This window comes from Gorilla gorilla, chromosome 2 (assembly GCF_029281585.2).
Source record: "Gorilla gorilla gorilla isolate KB3781 chromosome 2, NHGRI_mGorGor1-v2.1_pri, whole genome shotgun sequence".
NCBI classification, from domain to species: Eukaryota; Metazoa; Chordata; class Mammalia; order Primates; family Hominidae; genus Gorilla; species Gorilla gorilla.
Genome location: NC_086017.1, coordinates 63,724,494 through 63,739,391, shown reverse-complemented (window position 1 = coordinate 63,739,391; position 14,898 = coordinate 63,724,494). Strand labels below are relative to the sequence as shown.

The 14,898-nt window shown below is 46.4% G+C and overlaps 1 protein-coding gene across 2 annotated transcripts in view; it reads right to left on the bottom strand.

Moving 5' to 3' along the window:
- Positions 1–14,898, bottom strand: part of IL17RB (interleukin 17 receptor B) — a 19,076-nt gene extending 4,178 nt beyond the window's left edge. The window contains exons 1-10 of one of the 2 annotated variants that reach the window (XM_004034326.4): positions 14,780–14,898; positions 12,717–12,741; positions 11,608–11,748; positions 9,285–9,412; positions 8,414–8,540; positions 6,084–6,131; positions 4,427–4,569; positions 3,724–3,798; positions 2,599–2,698; positions 1,188–1,286 (exon numbers count right to left, since the gene is read on the bottom strand). In XM_004034326.4, the coding sequence (XP_004034374.1) occupies positions 1,188–1,286; positions 2,599–2,698; positions 3,724–3,798; positions 4,427–4,569; positions 6,084–6,131; positions 8,414–8,540; positions 9,285–9,412; positions 11,608–11,748; positions 12,717–12,741; positions 14,780–14,839 (946 nt within the window). In that variant the 5' untranslated portion in view covers positions 14,840–14,898. The remainder of the gene's footprint in view (positions 1–1,187; positions 1,287–2,598; positions 2,699–3,723; positions 3,799–4,426; positions 4,570–6,083; positions 6,132–8,413; positions 8,541–9,284; positions 9,413–11,607; positions 11,749–12,716; positions 12,742–14,779) is intronic. The other variant, XM_055382680.1, reaches the window with a different exon arrangement.

Sequence of the window (14,898 nt, the reverse complement as noted above, 5' to 3'; positions counted from 1 at the left end):
TGACTATGGTCCTTACGCTGGATTCATTTATCTTGAAATGGTGAACAATCACAGCTGCAGACCCTCAATTTATGGTACATATCAAGCAATTTGGCTTTTTTTCTTGTAATGAAAAAAAAAAGTTTCTTTTGCTTTTTTTCATGACACTGCTTCTTGGGAGCACTGCCAGCATTACTAGTGGCACTTCGTATGGGTCCTAAGGTGTTATTGAAGGTTTACGATATTGCACTAAACACAAAAAATACAAGAGAACCACTGGAGATACTTTTTACTGTGATATGTAATTTACTGGAGGGAGGAACTGCTCGTTTGGAGATGGTTAGCATCACAGGGTGTTTTAAGTGGATACTTGCAACCCTTGAGCTCACCACAGTAGCAACAGGAGGTGGCTAGGAAATTACTCACAGCAGGACAGTACGCACTGCAGTTAATTGTATGCGGTTATGATTTCATACCACATCTTTATGCTCACGTTTCTCTCAACTGTGAATGGTGCCATGTACAGTTGGTATGTGTGTGTTTAAGTTTTGATAAATTTTTAACTTTTAATAGTTAAAATAGTTAACTATTGGTATGGTAGGAAATGATAAAGTAGACTAGTATCTGTATACATTTTCTGCATTTATGACATACCTTTTTCTTCATTTTTTTCAATATTTTAATTGAAAAGTTCATCCGAGTTTCATCTAAGTTTTTTCAAAGTGATACAAATCTCCAAAAAATTTTCCAATATATGTATTGAAAAAATCCAGGTCTAAGTGGCTCTGCGCAGTCCAAACCTGTGTTGTTCAAGGGTCAACTGTGTATGAATCCAAGCGAAAGCTTTTCTTACACCTCATAAGAACTATTTTTTAAAAAACAGGAACTAGCATAGAGTAACCATCACAGGTAAAGTGTAATTTGTTATCAGCCATCTTTTGCCCATTTCAGTACTGGTAGATGGCTCAATGGTAAAAATAAAAACGGGACAGTCAGAAGATCTGGAAGTCCTGACCCTGCTTTCACCTGGCATGTGTAATCCAGTCATGCTTATATCAGTCTCTGTAGGAGCACTTGAAGGTATTACATAAATGCTATCTAACTCTGGGAAACGCCAACATGTGATTGCCTCCAGAGGAATCTTCTTTAAAAAAAATTCAAAATGTTATTTCCTTACTAGGATGTCTTTAAAGAATTATAACCCTTACCGTGCCTCCACATTAGATAGATCCCTGCCACCAGCACCCATGTGGCCACCAGCAGAGACAGCAGGAGGAGAGGCAGCCAGCCTCCCGGCTTGCTTTTGTCTGGAGAAAACAAAGCTTATTCACCTTTGGAAAACAAATCCACACTTATCTCTTAATTTAAAAACTAAGACTTTGTATACTTTATAGAGGTTTATTTATTTTTTATTTTTTTTTAGTTTTGAGACAGAGTCTCGCTTTGTTGCCTAGGCTGGAGTGCAGTGGCGCAATCTCGGTTCACTGCAGCCTCCGCCTCTCAGGTTCAAGCAATGCTGCCTCAGCCTCCTGAGTAGCTGGGATTACAGGCATGTGTCACCGTGCCCAGCCACTTTGTAGAGATTTAGATCCCTTTAAAACCATCAGTCAGAAGCTCTTTAGAGAGTCTGCCAATCATATCTTTTTCCCTAGAGTGTGCAGGTCTTGCATTAGATTCTCAAAAGGGATATGGGACCCAGGAAGTTAAGAACAGTCCTAAAATCTCTTTGGCTTCTTTGTCCTGATATGCACCGGCATTTTCACAGTAGGAACTAGGGTTTCTGTCCAGTTTTTTTGGTTCTTTAAGGAATTAATGTTATTCTGGGTACAACTGCTTACATACATAGCACGTATAGATGACATTTTTACAGGCCGTCTTGTTAGACTGACATACATGGAGGATAGTGCCACCTGCCTCACAAGAACATCAGGTAAGCTCAGGCACAGAGTGCCCAGGAATCTGTAAGGCTTCGCCCACGCACAAGTCAGGGCTGCCAGGCACCTGGGTTGTCTTCACTTCATTTGGCTGCGTCTAATGACACCTTCCAACTTTTGACCCCACCCCTGGACTGTTGTGTAAACATTGTATTTCTCCATCTGTAATGAAAAAGCTAACACATCTCTAACTCCAGAGACATTTTCCGGAACATGCTGTTCTCAGGCACTAGTGAGGCGGTACCATTATTCCTCATTTGTTATCCAAATGTTGGCCATGTGACCACACCAAAAGCTCATCCTGGGCCACTGAGACTGGTAATTGAATCAGAATATAGTGAAATATTCATTCTCATGTATACCCAGTCATCTTACATCTTTGGCTTTTTTCAGCAGATCCTTGTGGCACTCAGAACATCCATTTTGCACTGTGTATTTTTTTCCCTTCTGTGTATCCTGCTTTGTAAAGAGTCACGAGTGGTTTTACAAAAAAAGCCTGTTCTTACTCAGATTCTAGGTTCTCTGGGACAGCACTGTTGGCTTTCTCTGCACCCCAGTTCAGTGTACACAGGCAGCGACCCCTTGCACTGCCCACATACACAACCCTTCCACATACTGAGTGGGGGGCAGTGACTGTGTGTCCTGAGCCACTTTGATCATCTGGTTGAAGTTACTGGGCACTTACTGTTATCCAGCGGGAAAGGGACGCCTGTTTGTGGGCAGAGCACAACTGTTCCTTTATGTCGGATGCAGTCGCTGCCACAAGTAGGAAAATATGGAGTCAGCTGAGGAAAAACAAGAGGCTCAGAAAGTTCACACCATGCATCAGAGCAAAATCTCACCATGACTCCTACTTGCGCCAAAACTTCCCTTCTTTCTGGCTTCACCCCTACCTCTAGTGTTGTCATGCACATTTTCCCCTTGGTCACACATCTGTAACAAAGCCCTAAAGTCAAAACCAGTGACCCAAGACCCACATGCCCAAGACTCCCGGGGTCTGAACCTAAACTTTGTACACGTTACTAACATACCAGTTCGCTTACCTAAAAGGGCTAGGTCATATCTTACCACGTAGACAAACATTTCCTCTAGAAAAAAGGAGCAGCAGTGATCCTCTTGGCTTCCTTCAGCCAGTGCTTTAGGACATGCAAGTCCCTGTAGTAAGGGAAGTCTATGGTTCTCCAGAAAAGGGTAGTAGCCATCATATCCTGGCTGGTGCCTGCCCTTCTGGTGTGTTTGAGCACTTTTTATTCCAGGGAATGAAGCATGGAAGCTCCTTACTCTTTGGGGAGTGGCTGTGTCCCACTGGACCTCCTGTGTCCCCACCTCAAAAACTAGAGTTGAAAGAGACGTACTGAGAGGTGAAGGAGCACCTACTGCTCCAACTTCCTGTGTTCCAGCTGGGTCCGCTGCGGCCCAGAGAGGACTGGCAGCCCCTCTCCAGAGTTCATACGCCGCCTGGAACTCAAACCTTCCCATTTCAAACCCTTTACAGCTTCATCTTACAGTTAAAGGCTTGTGGAAGTAAAATGGTACTGCTATCCCTGAGTGTCTGTGACAGAAAATGAAAATAAAAAGTGCTTTGGAAGGTCAGCAGCCATTAATACAAGCAAAAGGGACCACAACTGCCACGTCGGCCTCCTGACCTCAGCACAGTGGAGGCTGCAGCGAAAGAGCCCCCATGAACGCCACTTAACTGGTGTCTGCTGGCAGAAGTGCATTTGACGAGAGAACTCATCCTTAAAAGCAATGAATGATGGAACAGTCTTCTATGTCCCTTCCCTCCCCAGAGCAGCTCACTGAACTTTACCTGCACCATAGCACCTTCACTATCCCCAGTCACTGGAATCACCACTGAAGCTCGCGTTTGTTTCTTCTGGTGTGGCTAAGAGAGACAGAGTCAAGAATTATGAGGTGCCAGGTGCACTGGCTCACCCCTGTAATCCCAACACTTTGGGAGGCCAAGGCAGGCAGATGGCTTGAGCTCAGGATTTTGAGACCAGCCTGGGCAACATGGCGAAACCGTCTCTACTAAAAATGAAAAAATTAGCTCGGCATGGTGGCGCGTGCCTGTAATCCCAGCTATCTGGGGAGGCTGAGGTGGGAGGATCACTTGAGCCCGGGAGGTGGAGGCTGCAGTAAGCTGTGATTGTGCCACTGCATTCCAGCCTGGGTGACAGAGTGAGACCCTGTGTCAACCTCCGCCCCCCAAAAATTATGAGGCACAGGAGTGAGTAGATTTTGAGGCTTCCAGCAAAGCAGCTTTGCTTCCCAAAAGGACTCCTTTCACTAGACCATGTGTAAAGAAGGGCTCATTTCCTGCTTTGGAGACTTCCTTCTTTCTATGGTTTGAGGTTCACAGTGACATCTCTCAGGATGCCCACAGGGACTTGTTTTTATCTGTTGAATGCATCAAAGTAGCCCAGCACGTTTGGACAACACTGTCCCCATTTTCCTTCAACGCACTAAGGAAAGCTGGAGGACGAGGTGAAGGGGATGAAGAGAAAAAGTACCTCAAACACCTGAGAAAACCCGATGATAGTGCTGTGTTGGATAAGAGCCATGTATCTGTTTCCCAGGGGAGTGGTTGTGAAGTTCACTTCTACTGTCTCCTCATTCTTCTTACAAGCAGTGATGTTCGGATCCCACAGGCTTCCTGTGAGTTGAGAGAGAACCATGTAGATGAACTTGCTAACTCTTCCCTCATTTAAGTTCCCCACAGGGCTTTATGGAAACAAATCCAAGTTCTCAGGAACAATGTCCAAGAGATAGGGATGCTGCTACATAGTGAACTTTTTATCATTGTTTCCAAAGTCTCAAAGTACTTGCTGCCCAAGACAGTTTGGGGATCCGTACATCGCTGCTTTGCTAAAAACAGCTTCCCTGGGCTGAGTGTGGTGGGAGGCACGGATTGGTTCTGCTACTCACTGCTGTTTTCAACCTCTCTCTTGAGTTAAGGGATAGGGTCAGTATTTTCTCCTTCCCAGGATGGGGAGAAGGAGCTACGGGTTGGAAAACATGTCTAAGATTATAGAGCAAGTGAATTCACAGTCAGGACTACAACCACTAGAATATTTTGTGTTCCAGGAGCTTCATCCATCAGACCATTCTGCCAGCTTCACTAGATGCAAAGAAAGAAGGAAATGGCTCGTAGCTTAGAGGATATACCCTGATAGGTCTGCTCTGGCAGAAAAAGTCAGTCGTTTCATTCATGTGACTTGCAAATAAGGACTGGATTGATTTCCAGGAACAACAATGTATAACAGCAGAAATTATCTTCTCCACCGAGGAGACCATTTGAGGCCCTGGCTCAGAACTGTCTTTAGGAGTTCAGGTTCAGGACTGACTTCAAGGCCCTCTGACCTCCTCACACCTGCAGTGTTCTCTGTACCCTTGGTGGGAAGCTCAGCGTCCAAATCTGCCTTCTAGCAAGGACAGCATGGACGGCTGTCTGAAAGGGTACCAGGGATGCCTTGTGCAGTGAAGGGTGCCTAAAAGTTCTGGACTGATCCAAATGCCACTAGCCTCATTAGCATTCCAACACTATATTACTCAGAAATTTACACAAACCCTTGGAAACTGGGCACTAGGGATTCATAATCCTAAAGGGGATTACTACAAAATTCAAGGGGTAAAATTCACTAGCCTGTGAAAAGTGATCCTCTTTGAGGACACTTTTACGCTCAAAAGAGCGTAATTGTGGGCCAGTCCTTCAGCGAACTCACACTCCCACCTCGAATGTTTGCTAATCCAAACAGAAGGTTCTTAAGGTCCCCATGGCCACAGGTGGGCGGTGCTAGCATCTGAGCAGGTGGAAGGGCTCGTAGGACTCCCATCAATCAGGAAGAGCCTTTGATTGGCACTGCTGAGCCATTTGGGCTAAAATGTTGTTAACCAAGTGGACGGGGGTGGTTCTTTGTGACTGTTGCTCCACTATATAAATGTACTGAGGGTCTACCCCTTTCTGGACAGGCTGCTGCACTCAGTGGGCAAAGTGCTGGCTGGAGATCAGGAGCCATAGGTGCTTCTGCCACCACCATCGGGGGTGCCTTGGATATGCGACTCTCCCCTAGGGCTCAGTTTCTTCTTCTGTGCAAAGATGAAGAGAGCTATGCTGCCTCAAGTTACAAGTTTCTTCAAATAATAAAAGCAAATGCTGTATTTACTTACCGGCCTTGACACATTTTTTTGTATATTTCATTATGTGGTCTAGGCAGCCTGGAAATTTGAATGAAAGTTTTTACATTTTAGAAAAAGGTATCTCTGCCCCACCCCCTTTGCCAAGTGCACACACACATACGCATACCACACCTGTAACAAATTGCCAAAACATTCCAGATGTAAGATGGCAAATTCAAATGGGGCTCTAATTTTTTTTTTTTTTGAGCCGGAGTCTTGCTCTGTCGCCTAGGCTGGAGTGCAGTGGTGCGATCTCAGCTCACTGCAAGCTCCGCCACCCGGGTTCACGCCATTCTCCTGCTTCAGGCTCCTGAGTAGCTGGGACTACAGGCGCCCGCCACCACGCCCGGCTAATTTTTTATGGGGCTCTAACATTTTACTGTTAAACAGAGAACATCTGCCCATGACGTGATAACCAGAGTCTAATTTAAATACAGCCTTTATCAAAACAGTATTTTTGATCCCTAAGAGAGGACTCGAAAACCATCCATCATTTGAAAAGGACATTTGGTAATATCTGTAGATGCTGCCCCTTCAAGGACGTGAAGCCTAACACTCCCCTACCCTCACCCCAGGGTGGGGTAGAATTAGTGACTTGTTTCCAAAAACGAGAGTTGGGAAAAACAGTAGATTTACACGGAGAAGTCTGGCAGTCCCCACATTAATCTAGTGTTGATGGTGACCCCCAGCCTGGTGTCATGTGGGTGCCATGGACCCCTGATGGGATGAGATAAGAAGGGCCCGGCACTTCTGTGGTATGAATTCCCTGTCTAATCATGAGACAAACATCAGACAAACCCAAACTGGGGGACATTCTACAGGATGCCTGGTCAGAACTCAAGACTGTCAACGTTCTGAAAAACAAAGACTAAGAAACTGTTACAGACTAGAGAAGAGACACACAGGGACTAAATGCAACTGGAACAGAAAGAGGACATTTCATGAAAAAGCAGGTGAAGTCCAAATAAAGTCTGGAGTTTAGTTAACAGACATGTACTAATGTTGGTTTCTTAGTTTTGACAAATGTATCACGGTAATACAAGACGTTAATAGGAGAAGCTGGGTGAGAAGTATACGGAAACTCTTTGTACTATCTTTGCAACTTTTCTGTAAATCTAAAATTATTCCAAAATAAGGCTGGGCGCGGTGGCTCACTCCTGTAATCCCAGCACTTTGAGAGGCCAAGGTGGGCAGATCACCCGAGGTTAGGAGTTTGAGACTAGCCTAGCCATCATGGTGAAACCCCGTCTCTACTAAAAATACAAAAATTAGCTGGGTGTGGTGGCTCATGACTGTAATCCCAGCTTCTTGGGAGGCTGAGGCAGGAGAATCACTTAAATCCAAGAGGCGGAGGTTGCAGTGAGCTGAGATGATGCCGCTGCACTCCAGCCAGGGCAACAAGAGCAAAACCCCGTCTAAAATAAATAAATAAATAATAAAAGAATTCCAAAATAAAAAAGCTTATTTGAAAACAAAATGAGGTTTGCTCTCATCAAGAAAGTTGGAAACCACGTGTAGTAAATGCTGCAGCACCAAAAACACCCTGGACCACAATCTCCAAGACCAGCAGTGAATTGGAAATTACCGTTTGGCTTTGATGCCTTGCCTGTGACAGACGACAGGATGGTGGTACGGAATGGGTGACTCAGCTCAGATGGACCCTTCACACACACCATCCTGTCTCATCCTCATCACAGCCCTGTGTGTGACATTGCAGCTGTGGTACCAGAGAACTGGTCCTGTGTCACAAAGCTGGGGCAAGGGCCCAGCATCCAACTCAGGACCACCCTGCCTCTCATGGACAGCTTGGGGACAAGCCAACTGGAGTCTGTAGATTCTCAGAGGCCCAGCCATAGGCAGCTCACTCTAGAAAGCTGATAGGAACGAACAAACATTTTGCATCAGTGATATAAAGAGTGGCTCAGGTGCATTGCTCTAGAAGGACCAAAGTGTGAATGTCAGCTTCACTTTTACGTGTGTATAACCCAGGGAAAGTGACTTAACCTCTCAGTTTCTTCATCTGTAAAATGCAGCTATCCCAGCCTTGGGGTTGCTGAGATGCTTAAGTGAGATGATGCATATCAAGTAATCAGCACAGTGCCTGGCACACAGGAACAGGCTTTTTCCTACATTTTACCTGACTTTATTCTCTCTGCTCTGTGGGTACAGCATAGTTACTACTGTGTCCATGCTTTAGATAAGGGAACTGAGATTTAGCAAGGCCAAAAGCCTTATCCAGGGTTCCCTGGGCTCTCTCTGTACATATCGCAAAGCAGGCATCCCAGCAAGACAAAGAATAATAAACAAGTGAGGAAGTTTACCTGGTGAGGTGAAATTCACAGACATGGAAGGGCCATCTTCATTCATATTTGCATTAGGAATATTATGGGCCCCAATGAAATAGACTGTGTTCAGCTCTACAGGGAAGCCGATGTAGGAAAATGTCCACTGAAAGGCAAAGCAAGGAACTCTCAATTCCCAAAACACTGCAATACAGAAACAGTATACCTTAGTGTGTTGCCCTTTTAGTTTGTATTTCATTACTTACTCTGTGAAAACTTAGGTCTCCAACCAATGTCTACTTAGGGAATGGGCACTACACAATTTACAGAATCAGAGAAGTATAAAATTTTAAAGCCAGGATATAATTTAAATCCAGTTCTCTTCCATTGGCTGGTAGGGAAAAACTGAGGCCCAGAGATGCTGACTTACGAAAGGCACAAAACAGAGAAGTAGCTGAAAATGGGATTTGAACCAAGGGATCTTACTCTAAGCTCTGAGTCATAGCTATTTACCAGCCCGTGTGAGCAGCACATCATCCATGCTCCCCAAACAAAGGGCATAGCTTTCAGCAACAATTAGCCAAATACATAAAAGTGTCTATGCCCGGATACAGTGGCTCATACCTGCAATCCCAGCACTTTGGGAAGCTGAGGCAGGCAGATCGCTTGAGCACTGGAATTCAAGACCAGCAACACGGTGAAACCCCTCTCTACAAAAACTACAAAAATTAGCCAGGTCTGGTGGCTCATGCCTGTAGTCCCAGCTGCTTGGGAGGCTGAAGTACAACGATCGCTTGAGCCCAGAAGATTGAGGTCACAGTGAGCCATGATCGCACCACTGCACTCCAGCCTGGGTGACAGAACAAGACGCTATCTCGAAAAACAAAACAAAAAACAAAAAAGTGCTTACTTTACCACCAGAGGGTCTGGTCTGAGTCTGGAAGGCCTCTGTGTAATTGCACCTCACACAGCTGTAGGACTGGAAGTTGCTTTTGCCCGTCACACAAATCTTGGTGGCCTTCAACAAGCGGATGCTGGCTGCCGAGATAGGCAAGACGGCATTGGTTTATTTAGCACTTGCTGTGTGGCTGACATGATGCTAGATACTTTACTAGCATGCTTTATTTTATGTCTCAGTTCATATTCACAATAGTACTGAAAGGTAGGCACCACTGTCTCCAGTTTACAGATGGGGTTCGTGAGGCTTAGGAAGTTTCAGGGAGCTCTGCTTAAACTTAGAAAACTCATCAGCAAGCAGCAGATACGAATTCAGATTCCAAAGCCCAAGCTCCCTCCTCCTCATAGGTCAGCTTGAATTTCATAGGATGCCGCAAAGGTGGCTATAGCTCTGCACTATTCTGGGTCTCTTTAAAGAGGAAGAGGCTGGCCTCAGGGAGACCCACAAAGACCCTCCAAGACTGTCATCACCAAACCACACCTGTTCCGATTGCACCTTTATCCATGCTGATTCTTCTCCCTGAAGGTCCTTTCCTCCCATTATCTACCTCTTCAAGTTTCACTCTTTTAAAGCCCAACTCACTCATGCACCACAGCCCATAACCACAGCTGACAAAGAGCTCACTCTGTGCCAGGTAAGGGCCCAAACCCTTATGGCCGCATCTTACCTAAAGCAACCTCACCAGGGACCCTTTCCAGCTCCTCTTGCCCTATCCCACTCAGATGAAGCATAGCTCCCTTCTGGGACTCCCCTGACATTGTGCCTGTGTCTGCCTCCCCTACCCCTCTGAATCCTCCTGGGTGGAGACTGTAGGTGACTCCTCTCTCTGTGCCTGGCACTCATGGATTCTTGACCGGGTAGACTTTTTTCCGATCTGAATTTAGCAGATGGAAACCAAAAGGATGGGCATTAGGATCCCAGGAGTAGCTCACTGAAAGAACTCATATGGTGCCTTGCAGCACAATCCTGGGGAAATGCCAAAAGCTTCATGACGTCATCTGGGAAGTGGAAAAGTAATCTGTCTAAGCCAGTGCTTTCCCTAAACTGAAGTGGGGTGGGGAAAATCATCTCTCGCCTTACCTTATCTTCTTCCATGAAGTACATACACAGAAAAGTACACACATAAGTGTACCACTTGATGCATCGGGACACTCATGCAACCAGTATGCAGGTTAAGAAACTCCCTCAGGTGTGCTCCTCATACTTCCTTACAGTTATTCCTACCCCAGCAGGAACCACTACCCTGACTTTTATTTATTTATTTATTTTTTGAGACAGAGTCTCTGTCACCCAGGTGGGAGTGCAATGGCACAGTCTCAACTCACTGCAACCTCCACCTCCTGGGTTCAAGTTATTCTCCTGCCTCAGCCTCCCAAGTAGCTGGGATTACAGGCATGTGCCACCATGCCTGGCTAATTTTTTGTATTTTTAGGAGAGACGGAGTTTCACCATGTTGGCCAGGCTGGTCTTGAACTCCTGACCTCAAGTAATCTACCCGCCTTGGCCTCCCAAAGTGCTGGGATTACAGGCATGAGCCACCACACCTGGTCTTTTGCTTTTTTTTTTTTTTTGAGACGGAGTTTCACTCTGTTGCCCAGGCTGCTGGAGTGCAGTGGTGCGATCACAGCTCACTGCAAGCTCCGCCTCCTGGGTTCAAGCGATTCTCGTGCCTCAGCCTCCTGAGTAGCTGGGATTACAGGTGCACAACACCACATCTGGCTAATTTTTGTATTTTTAGTAGAGATGGGGTTTTGCCATGTTGGCCAGGCTGGTCTCGAACTCCTGGCCTCAAGTGATCCACCCACCTCGGCCTCCCAAAGTGTTGGGATTACAGGCGTTAGCCACCGCTCCTGGCTACTATCCTGACTTCTAAACACTAGATTGGTTTTGTTTGCTTGGCACTTTCTGTAAATGGGATCATATGGCATGTATGCCTGCAGGCATGCACACAGATATAAATGTACAAACTCTTTTGAATCTGCCTTATGTTTGTGACATTCATCCATATTGTTGTACGTAGTTACAGATCATTCATTCTTGTTGCTGTGACGGAATTTATTTGGTGATTCCTTTCTACTGTTGGGCATTTGAGTGCTTTCTAATGTTGCCTGTTATAAGTAGTGCTACTGTGATCATCCTAGTATGTGGCTTTTGGTGCGTGTATGCATGTATTTCTGTTGGTTATGCGTAGGAGGGGAATTAGTGGTTCATATAGTCTGCACATTTCTGATTTAGTAGACACTTTGGGCCTTATCTCTGATGGATGCAAACTTACCATCTGCCCGGAGTACCCAGCTTACATTCATCAAAATTGAATAGTCCCCTGTTGCAACACTAGTTTTAACAGGTTCTACTCGGAGGTCCCTCAAGTCTCCGGGGATTAGATCATGTTGTAGCATCCACTCTGGAGATGGCCCTGGGAAAAAGCAAGACTTCCATGACACTGTCTTTCCCAGCCCAGTCTGATGCCATGCCATCTCCTCTCAGTGACTCACCCCAAACCTTCCCCCATTCACAATTCCTCACTTGTTTTTTTTTTTAATTAAAAAAATTGTTTTTTGTAGAGATGGGGTCTCACTCTGTTGCCTAAGATGATCTCAAACTCCTGGCTTCAAATGATCCTCCCGCCTCAGCCTCCCAAAGTGCTTGGATTATAGGTATAAGCCACCATGCCTGACCCAATTCCTCAGTTCCTCCTGCTAAGGCCAAATGTTTCTTAGTGCTGGCTGATTTATAGCCCAGATAATTTTGATCTAACAGAAGTACTCTCAACCTCCTGGCTTTCACCTACAGAGCACGTGGGACCACTCCAGGTGCCTGTGTATGTACACATGTATATATTTAGTGTATTTGACATGTTTATTAGAGTCAGGCCTGCCTTCCTCAGGCTTCGGCCCTGGATTCCAGCCAGCTGGCCCACACAACCCCCACTTCCCCACCTCCTGACCTTTGCTGGTGCCATCTCTCCTCCAGCTCACTCTTCCTACCCACATTTTTTGGGCAGAAGCCTACCCATTCTTCAAATGCCACCATCTCAAACACCCGCTCTCCTATGAAACATTTGCTTCTCGGTCCCAACTCTAAGTGACCTTCCTTCCATGGCCTTGATCTCCCTCTGCAGAGTGGCAGGCATCACTTTCCACCTTGTATGGCAAGTCCCATCCTGACTGGCCAAGAGGCTAGCCTGTCTGAAACACAGCCTCATTCCCACAGAGCCCCAGAGTTCTGCTTCGAGCAGACAGAGACTTCATCTGCATCAGCCAATAAAGCAATGGTTCACCCTGTGTCTAGTCTTCGATGACCTATTGCCTATATTAGGCCTCCTAAAAGTCTAACTGTGCTTTCAATGTAAAGCCCCAAATACCCATTCTCTAATGCACCTACCAGTTTCAGAGCCACATTGAATGGTCTGTGGGAGAGAAAAAAACCAAGCATCATGTTGAAGCCGGCAAACCACAAGCTTTCCTTTGCCAAATTAGGCAGAACACCATTTTCCCCTTAAATGCATATACAAGTGACAAACTTTCAAAGAAAAGATGAACTGGTTCTGCTTCACAGCTTAGGGGGGAACTAAGCTGTCCCACTGTAGGCTATGACGGACCATGGATTAGCCATCAGTATACCTGATCCTCAAGCCAGTGCATAACTTCACTTGAAGACCAGAGGTGGGTCTCCATCTGTCTCTGGATGTCAGCCTTCCCTGCTGCAAGCAGGGGATGGCTTGGGACCGATGTGAGGCCCCTTCACACTCTAATGTTTAACTCTAGGTTTTTAGGACGGCCTAGAGTATTTACTGGGCTACCCCAGGTTAAGGAGTAGCTATGCTAAGGAGATAAAAGAAAGCTCTGAATGCAGTCCATGGTACTTTCCTCAGGTTCTTTAAAATATTCCCCTTCTAACACAAAAGGACTCACTGAGCAATTCACGAAACCATAAGCAATTATTAGTGTTCAAGAAAGGCTGGTACTAAATCGTTTGAAGTTAGCTGCTCGTGTTTTTTCATAAGAAAAAATAATTTGTGCTTTGGTTCTGGAATAAAATACTGAACCTAAAATATTGGGGCTTTAGGCAGCAGCAAGCTCAAATGACAAGACTCAATGTGATACGTCCAGCAGCTCTGGAATATCCTGCTGAGCATCCACATTTCCAAACACCTTCTAAGACCTCCTAAGACTTTTGATGGTTTGAATGATTTGAGTTTGGGCAAAATTGTCAATCATTTATTTGTCTTTTAAAAAATGAACTCTAAGGGATATCATCAGATTTTTTTTTTTCCTTTTTCTGAGACAGAGTCTCATTTTGTCACCCAGGCTGGAGTACAGTGGCGCAGATCTCGGCTCACTGCAACCTCCGTCTCCCGGGTTCAAGTGATTCTCCTGCCTCAGCCTCCTGAGTAGCTGGGATTACAAGGCGCCTGCCACCATGCCCGGCTACTTTTTGTATTTTTAGTAGAGACGGGGTTTCACCATGTTAGCCAGGCTGTTCCCGAACTCCTGACCTCAGGCAATCCGGCCGCCTCAGCCTCCCAAAGTGCTGGGATTACAGGCGTGAGCCACCGCGCCCGGCCACACTTGACTTTTTTTTTTTTTTTTTTTTTTTTAACAAATAAGCCATCATACCAGGAGCTGAGTTCTTATCAAACGGCCGGTGAGATGCCAAGCAACAACCCTAAATGCTACCAAGCTCAAATTGTTGGCCTTGTAGCAACTACAGCAAAAGGGATGAATTCTTCCCTTTAGTGCAAAGAGCCAAGAGGGCTTCTGAACTGACACAGAGGGGAAGGATAGGAGCTGAAGACATCAGGAAACAGTGAATGGGGTTTGTCCACCAGCAGGTGACTACAGAGCTTGATGCTATATGCTATTCTAAGAGGGCAGCGGTATCATTTCAAAGGTTATTTGGGGGATGAGCTATTTTCTCTTCAGTGACCCAGAAGATTCCCTCGATCATTCAGGGTACTGGGGAAGAAAGGCAACTGCCTTCACGAGTGAACATGGCAATCAATATGGCCAAAAAGGGAGGGGGTACTAATGGAGAAACAGTTCTTGTGCCCCAACAGGTGAGTAGACCCCAAGTAACAATAACGAGTGCTAACTACGTGCCAGGCCCTTCGCCGCTAATTGCAGGCCACGTCGTTATACCTTAAGAGACCTTGGTGGGTTCGGTACTGCCCTTCGTTTTACCGTTCGGGACTTGGAACTTGGTGAGCATAAATGACAGAACCAACAGTACAGGGTGGCATCTGAGACCGGGTCCGTCTGATTCCCACGCCCCTGACTCAAGCAACCTGACGCCGATGTCCGGGGCTGCCCTGAGGGTGTAGGCATGCCCCTCGAGCCGGCAGTCCGCGCACGCCTTCGGGGCAGCCTGGACTGGCGGATCAGACGACGTCAGGCTCTGGGCTCGAGGGCCGGGAGATGAGGGAAGAGGTGCTGGCGGGGGCTTACCGGCTCTCGGGGTACGGCGCTCCTGCACAGCGCGGCCAGGCTTAGCAGCACGAGCGACATCGCCGGGCCACTGCGCGGGATCCAGGCCACCCGCACGCTGCGCTCTTATCCCGGCGCCG